Raw genomic sequence first — 24925 nt, forward strand, 5'->3', positions numbered from 1 at the left:
CTACTTTTAAGCACAAAAACACAGGAATGGGGATGGGTACATCGAGGCACACAAGGATTGGTTGGAACCATTTGCCCTTTAACTTCATTGGTACATTGGTCACAGTGTCTTTGGTGACTGGAGCAGTGCTGTGGTTTTTGGGTGGTGGAAAGTCCCTGCTGATCCTGCCAGTCATGAGACTACCAACTGCTGGTCATAGGACCACAAGGACAGGGTGTAACTAGGTCAGAAAACCACAAATGGGTGGGTGAGGTATAACCGGTGGAATTTCCCGGCATGGGAATTTTTCTTAGGGGGGGGGGTAGCTTGTGGAATTTTCCTTTGGTTCCACAGACTCACAGGCTAACATCGTTGCTGCAGTCACAGGGGTCTTAGCTGCCCAAAGTCACCTACTCACAGATGGGCAATAATCCTGGGAGTGAAACACCGATTCATTGGGTTCCTGAAAGCTCTTACCACTGAATTGTGGGAAATGTAGTCCCGACCACTGTGACGTCATCAGACGGCAGTCCGTCGTTATCAAGTATCCGAGTTCACTCTTCAAACTTAACTTCTCTCCAAAGTTAGACGACTGTACTGTTGAGCTCGGCATTTGGATCTCTGACATGGAGGTTGGTGTAGGGAGCAGCGCCGTTTTGCAGATCTGAGGAACTGTGTAGGGTGGCGGGTAGCACGCCGTGGGAGCTGACTTGGATTTGTTGTGAGACTAGGGAAGTTGTTGACCTGGAGGTGCTGTGCTGCTTAGACTGGACCACTGCCCCTGAGCACAGGTTTGAAGGGGAGAAGGTTGAAAACAACAGGATGGCCAAGGTAATCTGGGTCTGCTGGCTGCCTGTGCTGAGATGCTGAAGGGAGCTCGCTCATCTTTACTGGGAAAATGTGCTCTGCCTAGCAGACCAGTGCTCACATGGCTGTAGTCAGTTTCTCAGGACCTACAGAACACGCGGACACCTAGCGCCCCCTATACTTTATGTCCTGAAGAGTACTGCTTGTTCGAGCTCACCTAGCTTCCTAAAGTTCCTAGTGTCCAGGGACAGAGAGTTCTGTGAGGGTGATTGCTGTATATGGGATGTTAGTTCCTTTTCCTCTGGAATGAATTGTTAAAGTTATGGATGCTTCGAATTGAATAAGAGACAACCCTGTCACCCGAATCATCACAATAGATGGCTATATAGCCACAGAACAATCGTGTAATTGGTATGAATCAGTGTGTGCAGAATCCAAATAACTGTGGAATTTGCCCCTCCGCTTAAAATCACTAGACACTAATACCTCAACAATACTGAGTATGTGTTCTGTCCAAAATGTGGACTCCTTTTCAGATATGAGAGATGACTTGGTGTGAGGAGAGAAATGGAACTCATGACGTCTGGGTGGGGCTGGAATGTCTCTGAAAGGGAAAGGACAAATAGCCTCATTCTGGTCCCGTGGTTTTCTTCTGCCTATTTACATTATCAGCAATGTCTAAATTCCCTTAAATGTACTCTGCCCCTGTATCTGGTATGGCGAGCTTCACTGTTGCTCCCTGACTATTTCTAGAAAGATTTCCCCATGTTTTCAGAAGGTCGTAAGAAAAAATTGGAAAGTTCTTGCACACTTGGGTGTCTTGTGATTTTCACAAAGGTTTCTGTCGATGCAAAAGGCAGTTCCCCTCTTGAAGGGTTAAGAGAATGACGAGTCCAGAACCTTTTGAGTGGCCATTATCTGAGAATATAGATTTAGTTTAATCTAAAGTCTTGCTTCAATACGAGACATTTTCATGGTTTTACAGAATAAAGAATGTCATTAAGAAAGGAAGGTTTAAAATACATTGGTGTGAGTACTATGAGACATGGGAGATATTGTATTCACCTAAGATACCTTCTGATGAGATTTTAGCTTTTGTACTGGTAGAAGCTCATGTTCTGCCAAGGCAGTGGATTGTGAGAGGATTTTATCTATTGTCACAAGCTGTGTGGTCCACTACAGAGTGAGGCAGGGACTGACTGTTCTGAAGGTAAAACCAGCCCAAGGTAGGACAGCTACCCCTGAACCTACAAAATTCCAGGCTCTGCCCCCTCAGTGAACTTCCACCTGGGCCATCCGTCTCTGCACACACAGACTCCTTCCAAGAGTTTTACATTTACAGCCAAGCAGGTGGGATGTTTTGTTTGTTTTGGTTTTTGTTTTTGTTTGTTCAGGATTTCTCCTCCACAGCCCTTCTGCCTATCTCAGGTGACCTTCCTTATATTGTCACACTTCATTGAAACCAAGTATTAGTGAACTGGAGACTTGCTTTTGGCATTCAAGTCTACACTCAGGAACCATGGGCTTCAGACCACCTTGTTCTGTTTACTGGAATTTTCAATGAGTTTGCAACCATGTGTAAAATAAATACATTTCCTAGTTAATGTTACTAATCTGTAGGAAAAATATAATAGTATATGAAGTTGAAATTACATGCTAGCTTGTACATCAGAACACATTCCTTACAATGTAGAGAGGGTACAGTGGCATGCTCATTTATAATTTACAGGCACCAAATATTCATATATATTTTAAGTTAAACAACTCTGTGACATAAAAGTGAATGTAAGCCCTTTCAATCATCATTTCTGTCATCTTTGCTTTTTGGGGACAAGTCAGGAATCCTGGAGTTCAAAGTCATCCTTTCCTTTATAACCAACTCACAGGGAGCCTAAGCTACTTGAAACCCCGTGTTTTAAAAAGATTATTTTTTTTCTCTCTTTTTCTTTTTTTTAAATATAGAATAGTGTTTATTCAGGGCATGGGGAGGGTAGTTAAGAGAGTAGTAGGACAGAGGAGGAGAGAGTAGAATAGAGAAAGGAGTAGAAGAGTAGGTCATGAACATGTGGAGAGAAGTGAGGAGGGCAATGAGGAGAGAAGGGACAAATCAGGAAGAGGGTAAGAGCAAGAGAGCGAGGGAGAAAAAGAGCTAAAAAGATTCTTAAACTACGTTTTCCAACTTCTTCTGGTTGGTTTCAGTTCTCAGCACCAGTGAGGCCTGACAGAAATCCATCCAATTGAAATCTTCTAATTATGAAAACTTGAAAAAGTGCTTTAAGAAGTTCTATGGAATGTATTTGAAATCTTAAATCTAATGTTTCACTAGCATCCTTTTGTTGATGTCTTAGGGCTGGGGATTAGAAACTTGATTGCATTTACCATGTAAGAAAGGATTCCCCTCTCTGCCTGCCTTGACCATTCCTCTGTACTTACAGGGAATGTTAGTTATCTTTGCATACTCTTCTCTGTTATTTTCTGTCATGGCCTCATGGAGGTTTCTTCTGAATTTACATGAATCTGTTGAGAACAGCATTGCACTTCTACAGATGGGAAATGACAGCTACATCTACCACTGTCCTTCCCATCTGTAGTCACCCACATCCTGGCAGTAGAGTAAGCTGTCAAGGTGGGCTTCCTTCCTTTTCCTCATGGAGCAGTCCAGTCTCCTATGGTGTGCAGTCTTGCCCTTTTCTTCCCAGACTGTTTTCATTTCATCCGAGTGCTACTGTGAGTGATGGTATGAATGAAGGACTTACTGATTTTAACAGACTCAGGCAGGAACCTCGGCATGTTTGACAAGTTTTTCTGGGAAACTCTGAAGGAACAATGTGTTGGGTGATGTGATTCAGTTCCTTGTGATGACTGTGTACATGTCAGAGGTCATGAAAAGAATATGAAACCTCATTTGTACTGATTTTGGTAGAGATAAAAATGAGAAGTAAATAAACCTGAGATGCACATATTGCTACAATTTTCTGCTTTGAAGTATGTCTGTCAGTGAGTCCAAGGACATTTTGCTTGCTCTCTCTCTCTCTCTCTCTCTCTCTCTCTCTCTCTCTCTCTCTCTTTTTCTTTCTTTTTCATTGATTTGTGTATTCATTTTCCATGTCAATCAAAGGCCCTGGCTCATCTTCCAGTCCTCCCTTACATACTTCTCTCCATGTACTCCTTTTCTTTGAGAACAGGGAACTTTTCTCCCCTATCAACACCTGTTGGCACCTTAAATCACCATAGGACTAGGCACATCCTTTCTCAGTGATGCCAGATAAGGTAGCCAAGATTGGCGATCAGGATCCACAGCCATGAATAGAGTCAGGAGCAGCCCCCACTTCAGTCCTGGGGAGACCTGCATGAAGGCCTAGTTGCTGTTCTGCTACAAATGTTCAGAGGTCAGATGGTGGGTCCAGCCCATGTATGCTCTATAATTTGTAGTTCCCCTCTAGGAACCCCTAAGGGTCAAGGTTATTTGACTCTCTTGGTCTTTTGTGGAGTCCCTACTCTCTCCCAGTACCATAGACCTTCCCCCAACTCTTCCACAAGACACCCCCAGCTTTGTCTGATGTTTGTCTGTAGGTCTCTGCCTCTTTTTCATTTAGCTGCTGAATGGATTCGGTCAGAGGACAGTTAACCCAAGCTGCTGTCTGCAAGACTAGCATAGTATTATTAATTGTGTTAGGCATTGGTTCTTGCCCATGACAAGAGTCTCAATTTGGGTTAATCAGGGGCTGGCCATTCCCTCAGTGTCTGCTCCATCTTTCCCCCTGTACTTCTTGTAGGTAGGACAAATTTTGGGTTGAAGGTTTTGTTCCTGTGGACTAGTGTCCTTATCTCTCCAATGACAGTCCTGCCTGACTCCAGGAAGAAGCCACTTCAGGCTCCATATTCCCCACTGCTAGGTGTAGAGTGTGAGTCTGATCACCTGATCAGGAATGAACACTGAAGGACCTGTTTCCCAATTGGTTCTTGATTGACCAACAAAGATGCTAGCAGCCAATGACTTGGGGGAAGAGGTGGGACTTCCAGTTTCTCCTAGGCAGGCTAGCAGACCCAGGAGGGGAGAAAAAGATTAGCCTTGCTTTGGGGCAAGAAACAGCCCCCAGCCACGTGAGATCTTGGGCAGAGAGGCCATTGGCTGCTTCCCGGTCGGAGATTAGAAATGCAAGTAAAATGGATGCTGAGCTAGGACTAAAAGTGACTGCGAACTAAAGTTGAGGGCAGATTTAGAGGTGTTGAGCTGGGAGGGAAAAGAAGGGCGAGACCGCTGAAGAAGGCTTAGAAGAGCCTGGCCATTGAGCTAAAGCATATTTAAAATAAGTTAATATGTATGTATGTTTCATCTGCAGATACAGGGTGGCTTCTGGTCAGGTGCTGGTAGCATGGTCTTCTGGGAGCTAAAAGTGGGGTAGCAGGAACTACATATTACAGCTAAGAACTCAGCTAGACTCACAACTATAGACTCCCTGGGGCCTTTTGTATCCCTGATTTCAGACATGTCCCAGTGATCCTTCCTTTGCCTTCGCTCTTCATCAAATTCCATTCACTCTTCTGACCCTCCCAGGCTCTCCATACACTTGACCCCTTACCCCACAATCACCCATGTGCTTTCCTATTCCCTTCCCCACCCACTTCTATCCTCCCTTGGGCCTTCCTTGTTCTTTCTTTTAGCTTCTTTAGGTCTCTGGACCTAGCTTGGTTATTCTGTACTTTATGGCTACTATCCACTTATAATTGAGTACATACCGTGCATGTCCTTTTGGGTCTGGGTAACCTCACTCAGGATGATGTTTTTTAGTTCCATCCATTTGCTTTCCAATTTCATGATGTCCTTGTTTTTAATAGCTGAGTAGTATTCCATTGGTCTATTGTGGGATATCAGAATTGTTTGCAGTTTCTGCCTTATATAATAAAACTGCTATGAACATATTTGAGCAAGTGTCCTTGTGGTGTGGTTGAAGATATTTTGGGTATATGGCTAGGAATGGTATAGCTGGGTCTTGAGGTAGAACTATTCCCAATTCTCTGAGAAACTGCCAAATTGATTTCTATAGCCGTTGTACAGGTTGGCACTCCCACAGCAGTGGAGCAGTATTCTCCTTGATCCACATTCTTGCCAGCATGTGCCTTTATTTGAATTTATGATCTTGGACATTTTGATAGGTATAGAGTCTCAGAGTCACTTTGATTTGTATTTCTCTAATGACTAAGGATGTGGAACCTTTTAAAAGTGTTTCCTAGCCATTAGAGACTTCTGTTTAAGAATTCTCTGCTTAGCTCCATACCTCAATTTTTTTTTAAATTAGGTTACTTGGTTTGCTGGTGTCTAACTTCCTGAGTTCTTTATATATTTTGGACATTAGCCCTCTGTGGGGTGTAGGGTTGGTGAATACTTTTTCCCATTCTATAGGCTTCCATTTTATCCTATTGACAGTGTCCTTTGCCTTTCAGAAGCTTTTCAGTTTCATGAGGTCCCACTTATTAATTGTTGATCTTACTGCTTGAGGCTTTGATGTCCTGTTCAGGAAGTTATCTCCTATATGAATTTATTCAAGGGTATCCACACTCTCTCTTCCATTAGATTTAGTGTATCAGGTTTTATGTTGAGGTCTTTGATTCACTTGGTCATGAATTTTGTGGAGGGTGATAATTATGAATCTTTTTCTATTCTACATGCAGATATACAGTAAGACCAGCACCATTTATTGAAGATACTTTTTCCAGTGTATGGTTTTGGGTTCTTTGTAAAATTCAAATATCCATAGGTTTAATTCTGGCTCTTCTTTTTGATTCCATTCATTAATTTGTCTACTTCTACACCAATACCATGCAGTTTCATTACTATTGCTCTATAATATATCATAAAATCAGGAATAGTGGTAGCTCTAGAAGTTCTTTTATCGTATAGGTTTGTTTTAGCTTTCCCAGGATTTTTGTTGTTTAACATGAAGTTGAGAATGGTTCCTTCAAGGTCTGTAAAGAATGGTGTTCGACACATTGCACCTCACACAATAATAGTGGGAGATTTCAACACCCCACTCTCATCAATGGACAGATCATGGAAACAGAAATGAAACACTGATGTCAACAGACTAAGAGAAGTCATGAGCCAAATGGACTTAACGGATATTTATAGAACATTCTATCCTAAAGCAAAAGGATATACCTTCTTCTCAGCTCCTCATGGTACTTTCTCCAAAATTGACCATATAATTGGTCAAAAAACGGGCCTCAACAGGTACGGAAAGATAGAAATAATCCCATGCGTGCTATCGGACCACCACGGCCTAAAACTGGTCTTCAGTAACAATAAGGGAAGAATGCCCACATATACGTGGAAATTGAACAAAGCTCTACTCAATGATAACCTGGTCAAGAAAGAAATAAAGAAAGAAATTAAAAACTTTTTAGAATTTAATGAAAATGAAGGTACAACATACCCAAACTTATGGGACACAATGAAAGCTGTGCTAAGAGTAAAACTCATAGCGCTGAGTGCCTGCAGAAAGAAACAGGAAAGAGCATATGTCAGCAGCTTGACAGCATACCTAAAAGCTCTAGAACAAAAAGAAGCAAATACACCCAGGAGGAGTAGAAGGCAGGAAATAATCAAACTCAGAGCTGAAATCAACCAAGTAGAAACAAAAAGGACCATAGAAAGAATCAACAGAACCAAAAGTTGGTTCTTTGAGAAAATCAACAAGATAGATAGACCCCTAGCCAGACTAACGAGAGGACACAGAGAGTGCGTCCAAATTAACAAAATCAGAAATGAAAAGGGAGACATAACAACAGATTCAGAGGAAATTCAAAAAATCATCAGATCTTACTATAAAAACCTAGATTCAACAAAACTTGAAAATCTTCAGGAAATGTACAATTTCCTAGACACATACCAGGTATTGAAGTTAAATCAGGAACAGATAAACCACTTAAACAACCCCATAACTCCTAAGGAAATAGAAGCAGTCATTAAAGGTCTCCCAACCAAAAAGAGCCCAGGTCCAGACGGGTTTAGTGCAGAATTCTATCAAACCTTCATAGAAGACCTCATACCAATATTATCCAAACTATTCCACAAAATTGAAACAGATGGATCACCACCGAATACCTTCTACGAAGCCACAATTACTCTTATACCTAAACCACACAAAGACACAACAAAGAAAGAGAACTTCAGACCAATTTCCCTTATGAATATCGACGCAAAAATACTCAACAAAATTCTGGCAAACCGAATTCAAGAGCACATCAAAACAATCATCCACCATGATCAAGTAGGCTTCATCCCAGGCATGCAGGGATGGTTTAATATAAGGAAAATCATCAACGTGATCCATTATATAAACAAACTGAAAGAACAGAACCACATGATCATTTCATTAGATGCTGAGAAAGCATTTGACAAAATTCAACACCCCTTCATGATAAAAGTCCTGGAAAGAATAGGAATTCAAGGCCCATACATAAACATAGTAAAAGCCATATACAGCAAACCAGTTGCTAACATTAAACTAAATGGAGAGAAACTTGAAGCAATCCCACTAAAATCGGGGACTAGACAAGGCTGCCCACTCTCTCCCTACTTATTCAATATAGTTCTTGAAGTTCTAGCCAGAGCAATCAGACAACAAAAGGAGATCCAGGGGATACAGATCGGAAAAGAAGAGGTCAAAATATCACTATTTGCAGATGATATGATAGTATATTTAAGTGATCCCAAAAGTTCCACCAGAGAACTGCTAAAGCTGATAAACAACTTCAGCAAAGTGGCTAGGTATAAAATTAACTCAAATAAATCAGTTGCCTTCCTCTATACAAAAGAGAAACAAGCCGAGAAAGAAATTAGGGAAACGACACCCTTCATAATAGACCCAAATAATATAAAGTACCTCGGTGTGACTAAAACCAAGCAAGTAAAAGATCTGTACAATAAGAACTTCAAGACACTGAGGAAAGAAATTGAAGAAGACCTCAGAAGATGGAAAGATCTCCCATGCTCATGGATTGGCAGGATTAATATAGTAAAAATGGCCATTTTACCAAAAGCAATCTACAGATTCAATGCAATCCCCATCAAAATACCAATCCAGTTCTTCAAAGAGTTAGACAGAACAATTTGCAAATTCATCTGGAATAACAAAAAACCCAGGATAGCTAAAGCTATCCTCAACAATAAAAGGACTTCAGGGGGAATCACTATCCCTGAACTCAAGCAGTATTACAGAGCAATAGTGATAAAAACTGCATGGTATTGGTACAGAGACAGACAGATAGACCAATGGAATAGAATTGAAGACCCAGAAATGAACCCACACACCTATGGTCACTTGATTTTTGACAAAGGAGCCAAAACCATCCGATGGAAAAAAGATAGCATTTTCAGCAAATGGTGCTGGTTCAACTGGAGGGCAACATGTAGAAGAATGCAGATCGATCCATGCTTATCACCCTGTACAAAGCTTAAGTCCAAGTGGATCAAGGACCTCCACATCAAACCAGACACACTCAAACTAATAGAAGAAAAACTAGGGAAGCATCTGGAACACATGGGCACTGGAAAACATTTCTTGAACAAAACACCAATGGCTTATGCTCTAAGATCAAGAATTGACAAATGGGATCTCATAAAACTGCAAAGCTTCTGTAAGGCAAAGGACACTGTGGTTAGGACAAAACGGCAACCAACAGATTGGGAAAAGATCTTTACCAATCCTACAACAGATAGAGGCCTTATATCCAAAATATGCAAAGAACTCAAGAAGTTAGACCGCAGGGAGACATATAACCCTATTAAAAATGGGGTTCAGAGCTAAAGAAAGAATTCACAGCTGAGGAATGCCGAATGGCTGAGAAACACCTAAAGAAATGTTCAACATCTTTAGTCATAAGGGAAATGCAAATCAAAACAACCCTGAGATTTCACCTCACACCAGTGAGAATGGCTAAGATCAAAAACTCAGGTGACAGCAGATGCTGGGGAGGATGTGGAGAAAGAGGAACACTCCTCCATTGTTGGTGGGATTGCAGACTGGTAAAACCATTCTGGAAATCAGTCTGGAGGTTCCTCAGAAAATTGGACATTGAACTGCCTGAGGATCCAGCTATACCTCTCTTGGGCATATACCCAAAAGATGCCTCAACATATAAAAGAGACACGTGCTCCACTATGTTCATCGCAGCCTTATTTATAATAGCCAGAAACTGGAAAGAACCCAGATGCCCTTCAACAGAGGAATGGATACAGAAAATGTGGTACATCTACACAATGGAATATTACTCAGCTATCAAAAACAACGAGTTTATGAAATTCGTAGGCAAATGGTTGGAACTGGAAAATATCATCCTGAGTGAGCTAACCCAATCACAGAAAGACATACATGGTATGCACTCATTGATAAGTGGCTATTAGCCCAAATGCTTGAATTACCCTAGATCCCTAGAACAAACGAAACTCAAGACGGATGATCAAAATGTGAATGCTTCACTCCTTCTTTAAATGAGGAAAAAGAATACCCTTGGCAGGGAAGGGAGAGGCAAAGATTAAAACAGAGACTGAAGGAACACCCATTCAGAGCCTGCCCCACATGTGGCCCATACATATACAGCCACCCAATTAGACAAGATGGATGAAGCAAAGAAGTGCAGACCGACAGGAGCCGGATGTAGATCGCTCCTGAGAGACACAGCCAGAATACAGCAAATACAGAGGCGAATGCCAGCAGCAAACCACTGAACTGAGAATAGGTCCCCCGTTGAAGGAATCAGAGAAAGAACTGGAAGAGCTTGAAGGGGCTGGAGATCCAATAGTACAACAATGTCAAGCAACCAGAGCTTCCAGGGACTAAGCCACTACCTAAAGACTATACATGGACTGACCCTGGACTCTGACCCCATAGGTAGCAATGAATATCCTAGTAAGAGCACCAGTGGAAGGGGAAGCCCTGGGTCCTGCTAAGACTGAACCCCCAGTGAACTAGACTATGGGGGGAGGGTGGCAATGGGGGGAGGGTTGGGAGGGGAACACCCATAAGGAAGGGGAGGGGGGAGGGGGATGTTTGCCCGGAAACCGGGAAAGGGAATAACACTTGAAATCTATATAAGAAATACTCAAGTTAACAAAAAAAAAAAAAAAGAAAAGAAAGAATGGTGTTCTAACTTTGATCGGAAGTCCACTGAGTCTGTAGATTGCTTGTGATAAGATGGCCATTTTGTACTATGTTAATCTTGCTTATCCATGACCATCGGACATCTTTTCATCTTTTATTATCTTCTTCAAGTTCTGTCTTCACAGATGTGAAGCTCTTGTCATACAAGTCTTTCACTTGCTTGGTTACAGTTACACCAAGGTATTTTGTATTATTTGTGGATATTGTGAAGGGGGTTGTTTCCCTGGGAAACATTCCCAATTTTCCATTTCCTTCTCAGCCCATTTATTGTCTGTATAAAAGAGGGCAAATACTCATCCTTTTTTGTATGTCTTCGTGTGGTTTAGGTATTATGTTGACCACTGCTGAGTTTGCCCAGAGTGGCTGCAGGCCAGCAGAGAATTTGGGTAACAGCTCCAAGATTACTTTTAAAAACCATATTCTTATTTTTTTTACCTCCTTAATTATTTAAATAATTCTTTAAAATTTCTCATGAAGTCCTTTTTACTCCCCATTCTCTCTCATGCTCCCAAACAGCATCCCTGCAGGGGTTCATGGCCTTCATGACAGTAGAATAACAAGGCAGGGGAGGTGTGAAAGCAGTTTGCCCAACACAACAAAGTAGAATCTGTTTTGTTCAATCATTGAGACTCTGACCCCCACATGTTCACTTTAGGCATATTTATGAATGTCAGTCAGGTGAAAGCTCTAATAGTGGTAATTACCTCAATTCTCTATGCACAACAAACATACATAAATCTCCTGAAGGACAAAGGTAGCTAAATACAGATCATATGTGACCAAGAGGGTATTCACTGTCAAGTCTATAAAGATAAGTTCTATAGATTGAGTAGAAAAACAGGTTTAAGTGAGTGATAAAAAGTAATTACAAGAAGCATCTTGGAGGATAGTGAGTGGCATTAGAGTTTCTTGCCACAGAGGTAGAACAAAGGTCAGCAGAGTAGAAATCCCCTTTCAGTTTGTAAGGAAAACAGGTTTTACATTCTTTCCCTTGAAGGAACAACTGTCCAGTCCTACATTCTCTAGCACTTTTAGCATAAAAGCATACTGGAGTTTGTTCAAGGATTTTCCACCCCTGTTGATGTGATCATCTGATTTTAGTCTATAAGATATGTCATTGTCACATATTCCATTTATTGACTTGCATATGATGAACTATCCCTGCATGAAAGCCAACATGGTCCTAGTAGGTAATCTTTTTGGCATGTGTCTGTATTCTCTTTGCAAGGTTTTTTCCCCCAGTTTGTTTTGAGCACCTTGAATCTGACTTCATTATGGATATTGGCTACTAGTGCTCTTTTGTTGTTTTTTTGTTTCTCTACCTGATTTTGTTATTAAAGTGATAATAGCTTCATAGAAAAAGTTCTTAGGTGCATTTTTTTCCACTTATTTAATGGTTGAAGGATTGGTTGTAGATCTTTGCCTCAGAGAATTGTTTTGAATCCCTCTGGACATAGAATTTTCTTTTAGCTGGAAAACTGTATTACAATTTTTTTCATTTTGGTTATTTTCACTTCAAATGTTATCCCTCTCCCCAGTTTCCTCTCCAAGAGCTCCCCAAATCCCTCTTCCCCTTCCCCCATGAGGGTGCTCCTCAATCCACATGCCCACTCTAGCCCCACCATCATAGCGTGTCCCAATACTGGGGCATCGAGTGGTGTTCACAGGACCAAGGGCCTCCCCTTTCTTTGATGCCAGACAATGCCATCCTCTGCTACATATGCAGCTGGAGCCGTGGGTCCCTCTATGTGTATTCTTTAGTTGGTGGTTTAGTCCCTGGGAGCTCTGGGGGATCTGATTGGTTGATATCGTTGTTCTTCCTATAGGGTTGCAAACACCTTCAGCCCCTTCAGTCCTTCCCTTAACTCCTCCATTACAGTTCTCATGCTCAGCCCGATGGTTGGCTGCAAGCATCCACATCTGTATCTGTAAAGCTCTGGCTGAGCCTCTCAGGAGACATCCATATCAGGCTCCTGTCAGCATGCACTTCCTGGCATCCGCAATATTGTTTGGGTTTGGTGGCTGCATATGGGATGAATCCCCAGGTGGGGCAGTCTCTGGATGACCTTTCCTTCAGTCTCTGCTCCACACTTTGTCTTATTTCCTTTAGACGGGAGAATTTCTGGGTTAAAATTTTGAGAAGGGGGTTGGGGATTTGGCTCAGTGGTAGAGCGCTTGCCTAGCAAGCATAAGGCCCTGGGTTCGGTCCCCAGCTCCGAAAAAAAGAAAAGAAAAAAAAATTTTTTGAGAAGGATGGGTGACCCCACCCGTTCACTCTGCCTAACCTCTGGATATAGTCTCTGCAGGTTCTCTCTCTCTCTCTCTCCTTTGTTGAGCATTTCAGCTAATCTCATCCCCCTTGATTTCTGGGAGCCTCTTGCTTTCCTGATGTCTGGGATTTTCAGTGGCTACCCTTAGTTCCCCATCCCCCATTATTACATACTTCCGTTCAATTTCCTGATCCTCTGTATATCCCCCCTGTCTACTCCCACACCTGATCCTGCTCTCCCTTTATGCCCTCCCCCTCCTCACTTCCTCCCAAGTCCGTCCCACCCTCTACTTCCTGTGATTATTTTGTTCACACTTCTAAGTAGACCTGAGGCACTCACACTTCAGCTTTCCCTCTTAACCTTCGTGTGGTCGGTAAGTTGTATCATGGGTGTTTGGAGCTTTTTTCCTAATATCCACTTATCAATGAATGCATACTATGTGTGTTCTTTTGTGACTGGGTTACCTCACTTGGGATGATATTTTCTAGTCCCTTCCATTTACCTGTGAATTTTATGAAGTCATTGTTTTTAGTGACTCAGTAGTAGTCCATTGTGTAAATGTACCACATTTTCTGTATCTATTTTTCTGTTGGGGGACATCTGGGTTGCTTCTGGCTATTATAATAAATAAGGCTAGTATGAAAATAATAGTGGAGTATGTTTCCTTGTTATATGTTAGAGCGTCTTTTGGGTATAATCCAGGAGTGGTATAGTTGGGGCCTCAGGTAGTACTATGTCCAATTTTCTGAGGAACCTCCAGACTGATTTCCAGAGTGGTTATACCAGCTTGCAATCCCACCAACAATGGAGAAGTGTTCCTCTTTCTACACATCCTCACCAGCATCTGTTGTCACCTGAGTTTTTGATCTCAGCCATTCTGACTGGTGTGAGGTGGAATCTCAGGGTTGTTTTGATTTGCATTGATGCCATAATACTCGGTAAAATTCTTACAAACTGAATCCAAGAACAAATCAAAACTATCATCTGTCATGATCAAGTAGGCTTCATTCCAGGGATGCATCATGGTTCAATATATGGAAATCCCTCAGCATAATCCACCACATAAGCAAACTCGTGGCAGCCAAGGAGCAGCAACCCTTTCCAGCATGGGTGGCAGTGGAACAAGATGGTGCTCACACTTGCTGGACTTAGACAATCACTAGTGGCCAGGCATGCGTCAGACCAGATTGAAAACATGGTGCCTGTTATGGATCAAATCATTAAGGTAACCTTCAATGCTAACTTTCATACCAGTCTCCAATGGAACTTCAGATTTCAGCAAACAGAAATATATGTGGTACCAGGAGAGACTGCACTGGCATTTTATAAAGCTAAGAATCCTACTGACAAACCAGTAATTGGGATTTCTACATGTGATGTTGCACTGTTTGAAGTCAGACAGTATTTCAACAAAGTACAGTGCTTCTGTTTTGAAGAACAAAGGCTTAGTACACAAGAAGAAGTAGATATGCCAGTGTTTTTCAACATTGATCCTGAATTTGCAGAAAAATCCAAGAATGGTGAATGTCGATCTCATCACTCTTTCTTATACTTTTTTTGATGGTAAAGAAGGCCACGAGTTGCCAATTCTAGGCTGTAATTGAAGTAGCTCCCAAGACCTGCTTCAGATTTATGATTTTTGGAAGATCATTTATTGTGCTTTCTCAGAAGAGAAGCATTCTACAGTAATATATTTCGCAAACATGTATTTTAAATGGTTTTTACCTTTCTTTCTTTGCAACTTCCTGTATCCCACTTAAGAATGAGAAAACAAGTTCAAAACTCCATCTGTGGTGAAAATATGCTGCTATCCTATGATGTTGCTGAAGGGCAGGAAATGAACATTGCTCTGTTTTAAGTAATAGAATATGAATGTTGTTCATATTGCAAGCCTGAAGAGTATATAACTGTCCAATGTACCACAAGTATGACTATTAAAAACTGCATCATGGGTCAGGGAGTTAAATTTGTGGGTTAAAGTGTATTGGGAGGGAAAGTAGAGAAGTACAGAGGGTCTGGAAATTGAATATAAACATGTAGGACTGGAGGACGGGTAACTGGGGAAAGTCACTAGAAAGTCCCAGACACGAGGAAAGTGAGAAACTCCCCGGATCCAATGGTAGTGATTTTATCTGAAATACATAACAGGGGAGATACTACCTATATAGACCACCTCCAGTAGATAGGTACAGCCCCCAGTTGAGCGATGTGGCCACCCATACATTTCAAAATTGTTAACCCAGAAATGCTCCTGTCCAAAGGAAAGACATTGACAAAAAATGTAACAGAAACTGAAGGAAAGGCCAACCAGGCACTGCCCCACCTAGGTATCCATCCCATTGGCAAACACCAAGCACCCACACTGTTACTGACACCAAGAAGTACTTGCCTACAGGAGCCTAGTATGGCTGTTCCCTGAGAGGTTCTACCAGCACCTGACCAATACAGATGCAGATACTCACAGCCAACCATCAGATTGAACCTGGGGACCTCAATGGAAAAGCTAGAAGGAGGACTGAAGGAATTGACAGTAATTGCATCCCCATAGGAAGATCAATATCAACTAACTGGACCACCCAGATTTCCCAGGGACTAAATCACCAAAGCATATACTTGGAGGGAGCCATATCTCCAGGTACAAATGTAGTAGAGGATGGCCCTATCCGACATCAATGGGCAGGGAGGCCCTTAGTCCTGTGGAGGCTTGATGACCCAGCATAGGGGGATGTTAGAGCAGTGAGGCAGGAGTAGGTGAGTGGGTGGAAGAGCACCCTCATAGAGGCAAAGGGGAGGGGGAAGAAGGGGGATGAAATGGAGGGGGTTGTGGAGGGGTAATCGGGAAAGGGAATAACATTTGAAATGTAAATGAATAAAATGTTTAATAAAAATTTAAAAATAAAAAATAACCAATCAGGCTGTGTGTCGGCCTGTAGAGCACTTTCCTAGTGCATCAGATGGAGTATGGCACAGCCTGATATACAGGGTACTAACTCAGGAATGATATCCCTGGATTCTATAAAGAAGCAGGCTGAGCAAGCCACTTATAGAAAGCCTATAAGCACAACCCTGCCATCATGTCTAAATCATCTTCTGCCTCCCAGTTCCTGTCTTGTTTAAATCGCTGTCCTGACCTCCTTCAATAATGAACCATGCTGTGCTGAGGAAGTGCAAGCCTAATAAAACCTTTCCTTACCAATCTGATTTTTGGTCATGGAGTTTCATGGCAGGAATAGAAGCTCTCACAAGGGCATGTATGTGTTTGTATTTTGTCACCACTCGTGTCTAAGAGATTATCTGATCCTCTCTAATGAGTAATAGACAGTTGTCAGTGGCCATGTAGCGTCTAGGAATCAATCCCATGTCCTTTGGATATATAGCCAGTGCTCTTAACTACTGAGCCATCTATCTCCCTCCTGACATTTTTATTTGCCCTTGTTCTACATTTTATGGTTTTTTTTTCTTTTTCCTTTTTTTTCGGACCTGGGGACCGAACCCAGGGCCTTGCGCTCGCTAGGCAAGCGCTCTTCCACTGAGCTAAATCCCCAACCCCTCATTTTATGGTTCTTAAAAGCATCATACCATAGGAGTTTCTAGGACCTTCTGTGATCCACTCCACTTAGAGATGATTCCTGTGTTGCAAACAGTACCACTTCAAGTATATTTTAGGATTCTTCTTTACCTATATCAAAAGTGCTTCCAGCTCTCCTCTCACTTAGGGTATCCTTCAGAATTATATGCAGAAGCACATGATGCCACTTTGCATTTATGTTATTATTGGCATTTATAATTAGCATAATGTGTAAGTTAATCATAGTCATTTCTATCCCAGTATAGTTTCCAAACGAATGAGATTCAGGCTATGATTTATTTATTTGGCATTTGCTTAATTACTGGGGTATTGATTACTCCTAATCTATTTTTCTTTTTTTTTTTCTTTTCTTTTTTTTGGAGCTGGGGATCAAACCCAGGGCCTTGCGCTTGCTAGGCAAACACTCTACCACTGAGCTAAATCCCCAACCCCTAATCTATTTTTCTAAAGCTAGACTGGCTACTTCCTCATTTGTGCTCCCCAAATTCTTGCTGTGTAAGTCTTTCCCGAATTATTTCTGTTCCATTAGTCTGTCTGGGACAGGGGTGGGGACAATTCACTTGGGCGTTCCTGCTGATCTATCCTGACTACTGAAGACCTGTCCTTACAGCTTTCCTTTCCCTCCCTATTTCTCCTCAGTGTGGACCTTACCTGTGACCCCCAATTCAGTCATCGAAGCCCTGCCTACCTCTATCCTCCTTCAGAACTGACTATTGCCAGTTTTGTTTAACCAATATTTTAAATTGGGGAGCCAGTTTTACACAAAAATTGCTGGTGAACTTGTGGTAATTCACTTGTCTTGGGGCAACTAGATACTGAGGTACAAAATTTAGCATTTGAATACATGGAAGCCCCATACCAACCCCAAACAACAATTGTCTTTTTGAAACTTTTTTTTTTCAGGATATGTTGTCATTCTGGGATGTGGCTATATATTTCTCTGGAGAGGAGTGGGAATACCTGGGTCCTGCTCAGTGGAATTTATACAGGGACGTGACATTGGAGAATTACAACAACCTTGTGTTTCTGGGTGAGGATACCTTCCATGACGAACTTTTAATTGTCAGCATGAAAGTTGCTCCCTTTTGTACAATATCTCATGGGAACTTCCACGTCCATCAGTGATGTCCATAGGGCTACTTTTAAAGAAAATAAAAATTATTCATATAGCTTAGAACTATTTCCTCTTGTGTTCATACCACCCTCTTAAAGGTACCATTTGTATTAGAACATAAGTGGTACACCTCGAAGAGCACGTCACACATTTCAGTTATAAACGTTCTCCTTGTAGCGAGGGGTGTGAAGCTCAGGACCTGCAATTTCCAACTTCCTCCTAAGGATTCTGCCTTGCCCATCAGAAAACACACGAGAACCAGCGCTCTATACTCCTTTGTTATATCTTCTCCTTCCTTATTCACACAGTCCTGGAGGGACATTTTATTTTACCACTGTGACAGTGTTGTTCCACTTTTCCCCCAAACAGGTCTTGCTTCCTCTAAGCCATACCTGGTCACATTTCTGGAGCAAATAGAGGAGCCTTTAGTTGTGAAGAAAGGAGAGGTTACCACTATGTATTCAGGTAAGTCAGAAGGAGGGTATCAGAGAACAGAGTGGAAAACGCTAAGAGCTAACATAAATCCCTTGAGACACAATATTCTAGTATAAATCATCTTTTTTAAATATTTTTTTTTTTACTTATTCACCTTACATCCAGTCCCTCTCCTGGTCACCCCTTCCCATAATTCTTCCTCCATCTGCCATCCTCTTCTGCTCTAAGCAGGTGAACATCTCCCTGGGTATCCCCCACCGCCACCCTGACAGTATATGACTCTGTAATGCTAAGTGCTTTCTCTTCCACTAAGTTCAGTCATGGCAGCCCAGCTAGTAGAATATATTTTTCATATAGACATCAGCTTTCGGGATAGCCTCCTTTCTAATTGTTTAGCATCTATATAACGATCAAGTTGCACATCTGCTACATATGAACAAGGAGGTTTAGGTCTAACTGGTGTTTGTTCTTTTGTTGGTGGTTCATACTCTGACAGCCCCAAGGATCCAGATTAGTTGACTCTGTTGGCCTTCTTGTGGAGTTCCTATTCCCTTCCGAGCCCATCATCTTTCCTCCTATTCATCCATAAGAATCCCCAAGCTCCACCCACGGTTTGTCTTTGGGCGTCTGTATCTGAGTCAACTGCTGCCTGTTAGAAGACAACATGCTCATGTCATCTTTGAAGATCTAATCTTCTGTCTTTTTCTGTGAAAGAAAGACATAATATAACATTTAGGATGCTTTGAGTCTTATTAGCTTTGTTTTCTTCTACTATGAGATTAAACTACATTTCCCATAACATTGAAAGCTCTGTCATTTCTATGTAATCTTTTACTTGGGTACTTTTTTTTTTTAAATATATGTGCATGCATTTTTTTTTATTATTAACTTGAGTATTTCTTATATACATTTCGAGTGTTATTCCCTTTCCTGGTATCCGGGCAAACATCCCCCTCCCCCCTCCCCTTCCTTGTGGGTGTTCACCTCCCAACCCTCCCCCCATTGCCGCCCTCCCCCCACCAGTCTAGTTCACTGGGGGTTCAGTCTTAGCAAGACCCAGGGCTTCTCCTTCCACTGGTGCTCTTACTAGGATATTCATTGCTACCTATGGGGTCAGAGTCCAGGGTCAGTCCATGTATAGTATTTAGGTAGTGGCTTAGTCCGTGGAAGCTCTGGTTGCTTGACATTGTTGTACTTTTGGGGTCTCGAGCCCCTTCAAGCTCTTCCAGTTCTTTCTCTGATTCCTTCAACGGGGGACCTATTCTCAGTTCTTGTTGATTTTCTCAAAGAACCAACTTTTGGTTCTGTTGATTCTTTCTATGGTCCTTTTTGTTTCTACTTGGTTGATTTCCGCTCTGAGTTTGATTATTTCCTACCTTCTACTCCTCCTGGGTGCATTTGCTTCTTTTTGTTCTAGAGCTTTTAGGTGTGCTGTCAAGCTGCTGACATATGCTCTTTCCTGTTTCTTTCTGCAGGCACTCAGCGCTATGAGTTTTCCTCTTAGCACAGCTTTCATTGTGTCCCATAAGTTTGGGTATGGTGTACCTTGATTTTCATTAAATTCTAAAAAGTTTTTAATTTCTTTCTTTATTTCTTTCTTGACCAGGTTATCATTGAGTAGAGCATTGTTCAATTTCCAAGTATATGTGGGCATTCTTCCTTGATTGTTATTGAAGACCAGTTTTAGGCCGTGGTGGTCTGATAGCACGCATGGGATTATTTCTATCTTTCTGTACCTGTTGAGGCCCGTTTTTTGACCAATTATATGGTCAATTTTGGAGAAAGTACCATGAGGAGCTGAGAAGAAGGTATATCCTTTTGCTTTAGGATAGAATGTTCTATAAATATCCGTTAAGTCCATTTGGCTCATGACTTCTCTTAGTCTGTCTACATCTCTGTTTAATTTCTGTTTCCATGATCTGTCCATTGATGAGAGTGGGGTGTTGAAATCTCCCACTATTATTGTGTGAGGTGCAATGTGTGTTTTGAGCTTTAGTAAGGTTTCTTTTACATATGTAGGTGCCCTTGTATTTGGGGCATAGATATTTAGGATTGAGAGTTCATCTTGGTGGATTTTTCCTTTGATGAATATGAAGTGTCCTTCCTTATCTTTTTTGATGACTTTTAGTTGAAAATTGATTTTATTTGATATTAGAATGGCTACTCCAGCTTGCTTCTTCTGACCATTTGCTTGGAAAATTGTTTTCCAGCCTTTCACTCTGAGGTAATGTCTGTCTTTGTCTCTGAGGTGTGTTTCCTGTAGGCAGCAGAATGCAGGGTCCTCGTTGCGTATCCAGTTTGTTAATCTATGTCTTTTTATTGGGGAGTTGAGGCCATTGATGTTGAGAGATATTAAGGAATAGTGATTATTGCTTCCCGTTATATTCATATTTGGATGTGAGGTTATGTTTGTGTGCTTTCATTCTCTTTGTTTTGTTGCCAAGACGATTAGTTTCTTGCTTCTTCTAGGGTACAGCTTGCCTCCTTATGTTGGGCTTTACCCTTTATTATCCTTTGTAGTGCTGGATTTGTAGAAAGATATTGTGTAAATTTGGTTTTGTCATGGAATATCTTGGTTTCTCCATCTATGTTAATTGAGAGTTTTGCAGGATACAGTAACCTGGGCTGGCATTTGTGTTCTCTTAGGGTCTGTATGACATCAGTCCAGGATCTTCTGGCCTTCATAGTTTCTGGCGAAAAGTCTGGTGTGATTCTGATAGGTCTGCCTTTATATGTTACTTGACCTTTTTCCCTTACTGCTTTTAATATTCTTTCTTTATTTTGTGCGTTTGGTGTTTTGACTATTATGTGACGGGAGGTGTTTCTTTTCTGGTCCAATCTATTTGGAGTTCTGTAGGCTTCTTGTATGCCTATGGGTATCTCTTTTTTTAGGTTAGGGAAGTTTTCTTCTATGATTTTGTTGAAGATATTTACTGGTCCTTTGAGCTGGGAGTCTTCACTCTCTTCTATTATCCTATTATCCTTAGGTTTGATCTTCTCATTGAGTCCTGGATTTCCTGTATGTTTTGGACCAGTAGCTTTTTCCGCTTTACATTATCTTTGACAGTTGAGTCAATGATTTCTATGGAATCTTCTGCTCCTGAGATTCTCTCTTCCATCTCTTGTATTCTGTTGGTGAGGCTTGTATCTACAGCTCCTTGTCTCTTCTTTTGGTTTTCTATATCCAGGGTTGTTTCCATGTGTTCTTTCTTGATTGCTTCTATTTACATTTTTAATTCCTTCAACTGTTTGATTGTGTTTTCCTGGAATTCTTTCAGGGATTTTTGTGATTCCTCTCTGTAGGCTTCTACTTGTTTGTTAATGTTTTCCTGTGTTTCCCTAAGGGAGTTCTTCATGTCTTTCTTGAAGTCCTCCAGCATCATGATCAAATATGATTTTGAAACTAGATCTTGCTTTTCTGGTGTGTTTGGATATTCCATGTTTGTTTTGGTGGGAGAATTGGGCTCCGATGATGCCATGTAGTCTTGGTTTCTGTTGCTTCGGTTCCTGCGCTTGCCTCTCGCCATCAGATTATCTCTAGTTTTACTTTGTTCTGCTATTTCTGACAGTGGCTAGACTGTCCTATAAGCCTGTGTGTCAGGAGTGCTGTAGACCTGTTTTCCTCTCTTTCAGTCAGTTATGGGGACAGAGTGTTCTGCTTTTGGGCGTGTAGTTTTCCTCTCTACAGGTCTTCAGCTGTTCCTATGGGCCTGTGTCTTGAGTTCACCAGGCAGCTTTCTTGCAGCAGAAAGGTTGGTCTTACCTGTGGTCCCGAGGCTCACGTTCGCTCCGGAGGTGCTGCCCACGGGCTCTCTGTGGCGGCAGCAACCAGGAATACCTGCGCCGCCCCTTCCGGGAGCTTCAGTGCACCAGGGTTCCAGATGGCCTTTGGTGTTTTCCTCTGGCGTCCGAGATGTGTATGCAGAGTGCAGTCTCTTCTGGTTTCCCAGGCGTGTCTGCCTCTCTGAGGGTTTAGCTCTCCCTCCCACGGGATTTGGGGGCAGAGAACTGTTTATCCGGTCTGTTTCCTTCAGGTTCCGGCGGTGTCTCAGACAGGTGTCCTGCCGCTCCTGGGCCCTCCCCCACGGGAGCCCAGAGGCCTTATACAGTTTCCTCTTGGTCCAGGGATGTGGGTAGGGGTGGGCAGTGTTGGTGGTCTCTTCCGCTCTGCAGCCTTAGGAGTGCCCACCTGACCAGGCGGTGAGGTCTCTTTCCCACAGGGTCTGGGAGCAGAGAGCTGCTGCGGGCCGGGATCCGCGGGTGTGGGTGCATGCATTTTTTTAAGAGTGATGATTTTTTTCTATCTTTTTTCCTGGCTAGCTCCCAAATGAATGAGATAGAGACTTAAGATTTATTTGGTGGGCAGCAGCTTTTGGGATAGCCTCCTTTAAAATCCAGTTACTACTGATTGAGTCTAATCCTTTAAGGTAATCTGGCTAGCTCCATGAATTTTAGTACTTATCTTGCTCTCTGAACTTCAGATGTTTCCTTGATATCTCCCTGGACCCCTTCCTTATATTGAGCCCACCCCCCTTTCTTCTCCTTTTTCCTCCTCCTCCTCTCCCACCTCCTCCTTGTTCTCCTTCTTCCCGGGAGTGTCAGATGTCCAGCATATTCTCTCTTCAGCCCAGGCATTGGCCGATTAACTTTTATTGAGAAGTTAGAGCATAAATGGGGAACAATGTTACCTAAACATAAGATGGGAGAATCTTAGATTAAACAATGCAATGCCTTGTCTGGATGGTACAAACATATAGGGCAGAGAAATCAGCATTTGACTAATACATGAATAATTTTTATATAATGCAAAAAACAATTATGCCTAAAGATATGCATAAAACTATTTGTCTTGAATCTTTATTTAATGTTACCAAGGAAAGTCTTCTTAAGTTGCCTAACTTTCATAACTTCTAAAACTAAACTCTATACTTAGACTATATATAGATATATTATAATGTACAATATATAAATATTATATATTCAGGTGCCTTCTATCTTAGACTAATTTATACTTAGTTTTTAACTACTCAAAAAATTTCTCTATTTGTTTAAGGGGCTGATTTGTATTTGCATTTTTCCATTATGATTTTTCTTAGTTGGTAGTATGCTTTTTTTAAATGTTTGATTTTGATTATTCCTTTGCTTCCTTGTTCTATGTTGTCATAGTCTTGTTCCATTGATGGGAGGATACATGAGTTTCACTTATCCTATGTTTTAAATTAGTCTTCATTGAGTACAGTCATAGAAATTCAAATGTAGCTTATCATTTATATGGACAAATACAAGTATGAGTATATGGTTTTTTTTTTTAAGTAATCAGTGTAAATATACAGATTTTTATTCTGTTCAATTCTCAACCTTTACTCACCAGGGAAAAAATGTTATACCTGCAAAGACTGTGGGAAAGTTTTTGAGAAGAAAAAAGTATTTCAAAGTCACTACAGACTTCATGTAAGAGTGAAAACCTACAAGTGTGAAGAATGTGGCAAGTCCTTCCGTTTTCCGTCATTACTTTCTAGACACTACAGAGTTCATACAGGAGAAAAACCCTACAAGTGTGAAATATGTGGCAATGGCTTTCCTTATCCTTCAAGGCTTTCCACCCATATGAAAACTCATACAGGAGAAAAACCATACCAGTGTGAAGTATGTGGGAAGGCCTTCCATAATCCATCAATACTTTCTACGCACAAGAGAATTCATACAGGAGAGAAACCCCACAAATGTGAAGAGTGTGGCAAGACTTTCAGAGATTCATCATTACTTTCGGGGCACAAGAAAATTCATACAGGAGAGAAACCCTACAAGTGTGAAGTATGTGGCAAGGACTTCTATTTTCGATCAAAACTTAATATACACAAGAAAATTCATACAGAAAAAAATCCCTACAAGTGTGAAGTATGTGGCAAGGTCTTTGATAATCGATCAAGGCTTTCCAACCATATGAAAATTCATACAGAAGAGAAACCATACAAGTGTGAAGTATGTGGCAAGGCCTTCCATTATCTATCCAAACTTTCTAAACACAAGAAAATTCATACAGAAAAAAATCCCTACAAGTGTGAAGTATGTGGCAAGGCCTTTGATTATCGATCAAAACTTAATAAACACAAGAAAATTCATATAGAAGAGAAACCATACAAGTGTGAAGTATGTGGCAAGGCCTTCCATTATCTATACAAACTATCTAAACACAAGATAGTTCATACAGAAGAGAATCCCTACAAGTGTGAAGTATGTGGCAAGGCCTTTGATTATCCATCAAGGCTTTCCGACCATAAGACAATTCATACAGGAGAGAAACCATACAAATGTGAAGTATGTGGAAATGCCTTCTGTTATTCATCATCACTTCGTAAACACAAGATAATTCACACAGGAGAGAAACCCTACAAGTGTAAAGTATGTGGCAAGGGCTTCGATTATCGATCGAGACTTTACAAACACAAGAAAATTCACAGAGGATCAAAACCTTAAAATTATGATGTATCAGTCAGTTCCTTAGAACTTTCCAGCTTCTTTCTCCTCATTTGATAACTCATTCTGGAGAGAAACCATACAAATGTGA

At 41.4% G+C, this 24925-nt stretch overlaps 1 protein-coding gene across 1 annotated transcript; it reads left to right on the top strand.

Annotated features, from left to right (window-relative positions):
• Window positions 1-507: 507 nt before the first annotated feature.
• On the top strand, window positions 508-24918 carry LOC120100761 (zinc finger protein 728-like). The gene is made up of 4 exons (XM_087640075.1): window positions 508-611; window positions 17712-17838; window positions 18292-18387; window positions 23729-24918. Exons 1-4 carry the CDS (start codon window positions 606-608, stop codon window positions 24832-24834), a joined length of 1335 nt encoding a protein of 444 aa, XP_087496201.1. The 5' UTR covers window positions 508-605; the 3' UTR covers window positions 24835-24918.
• The last annotated feature ends 7 nt before the right edge of the window (window positions 24919-24925 follow it).

The sequence above is a fragment of the Rattus norvegicus genome, chromosome 2 (assembly GCF_021556685.1).
Source record: "Rattus norvegicus strain SHRSP/BbbUtx chromosome 2, alternate assembly SHRSP_T2T, whole genome shotgun sequence".
NCBI lineage: Eukaryota > Metazoa > Chordata > Mammalia > Rodentia > Muridae > Rattus > Rattus norvegicus.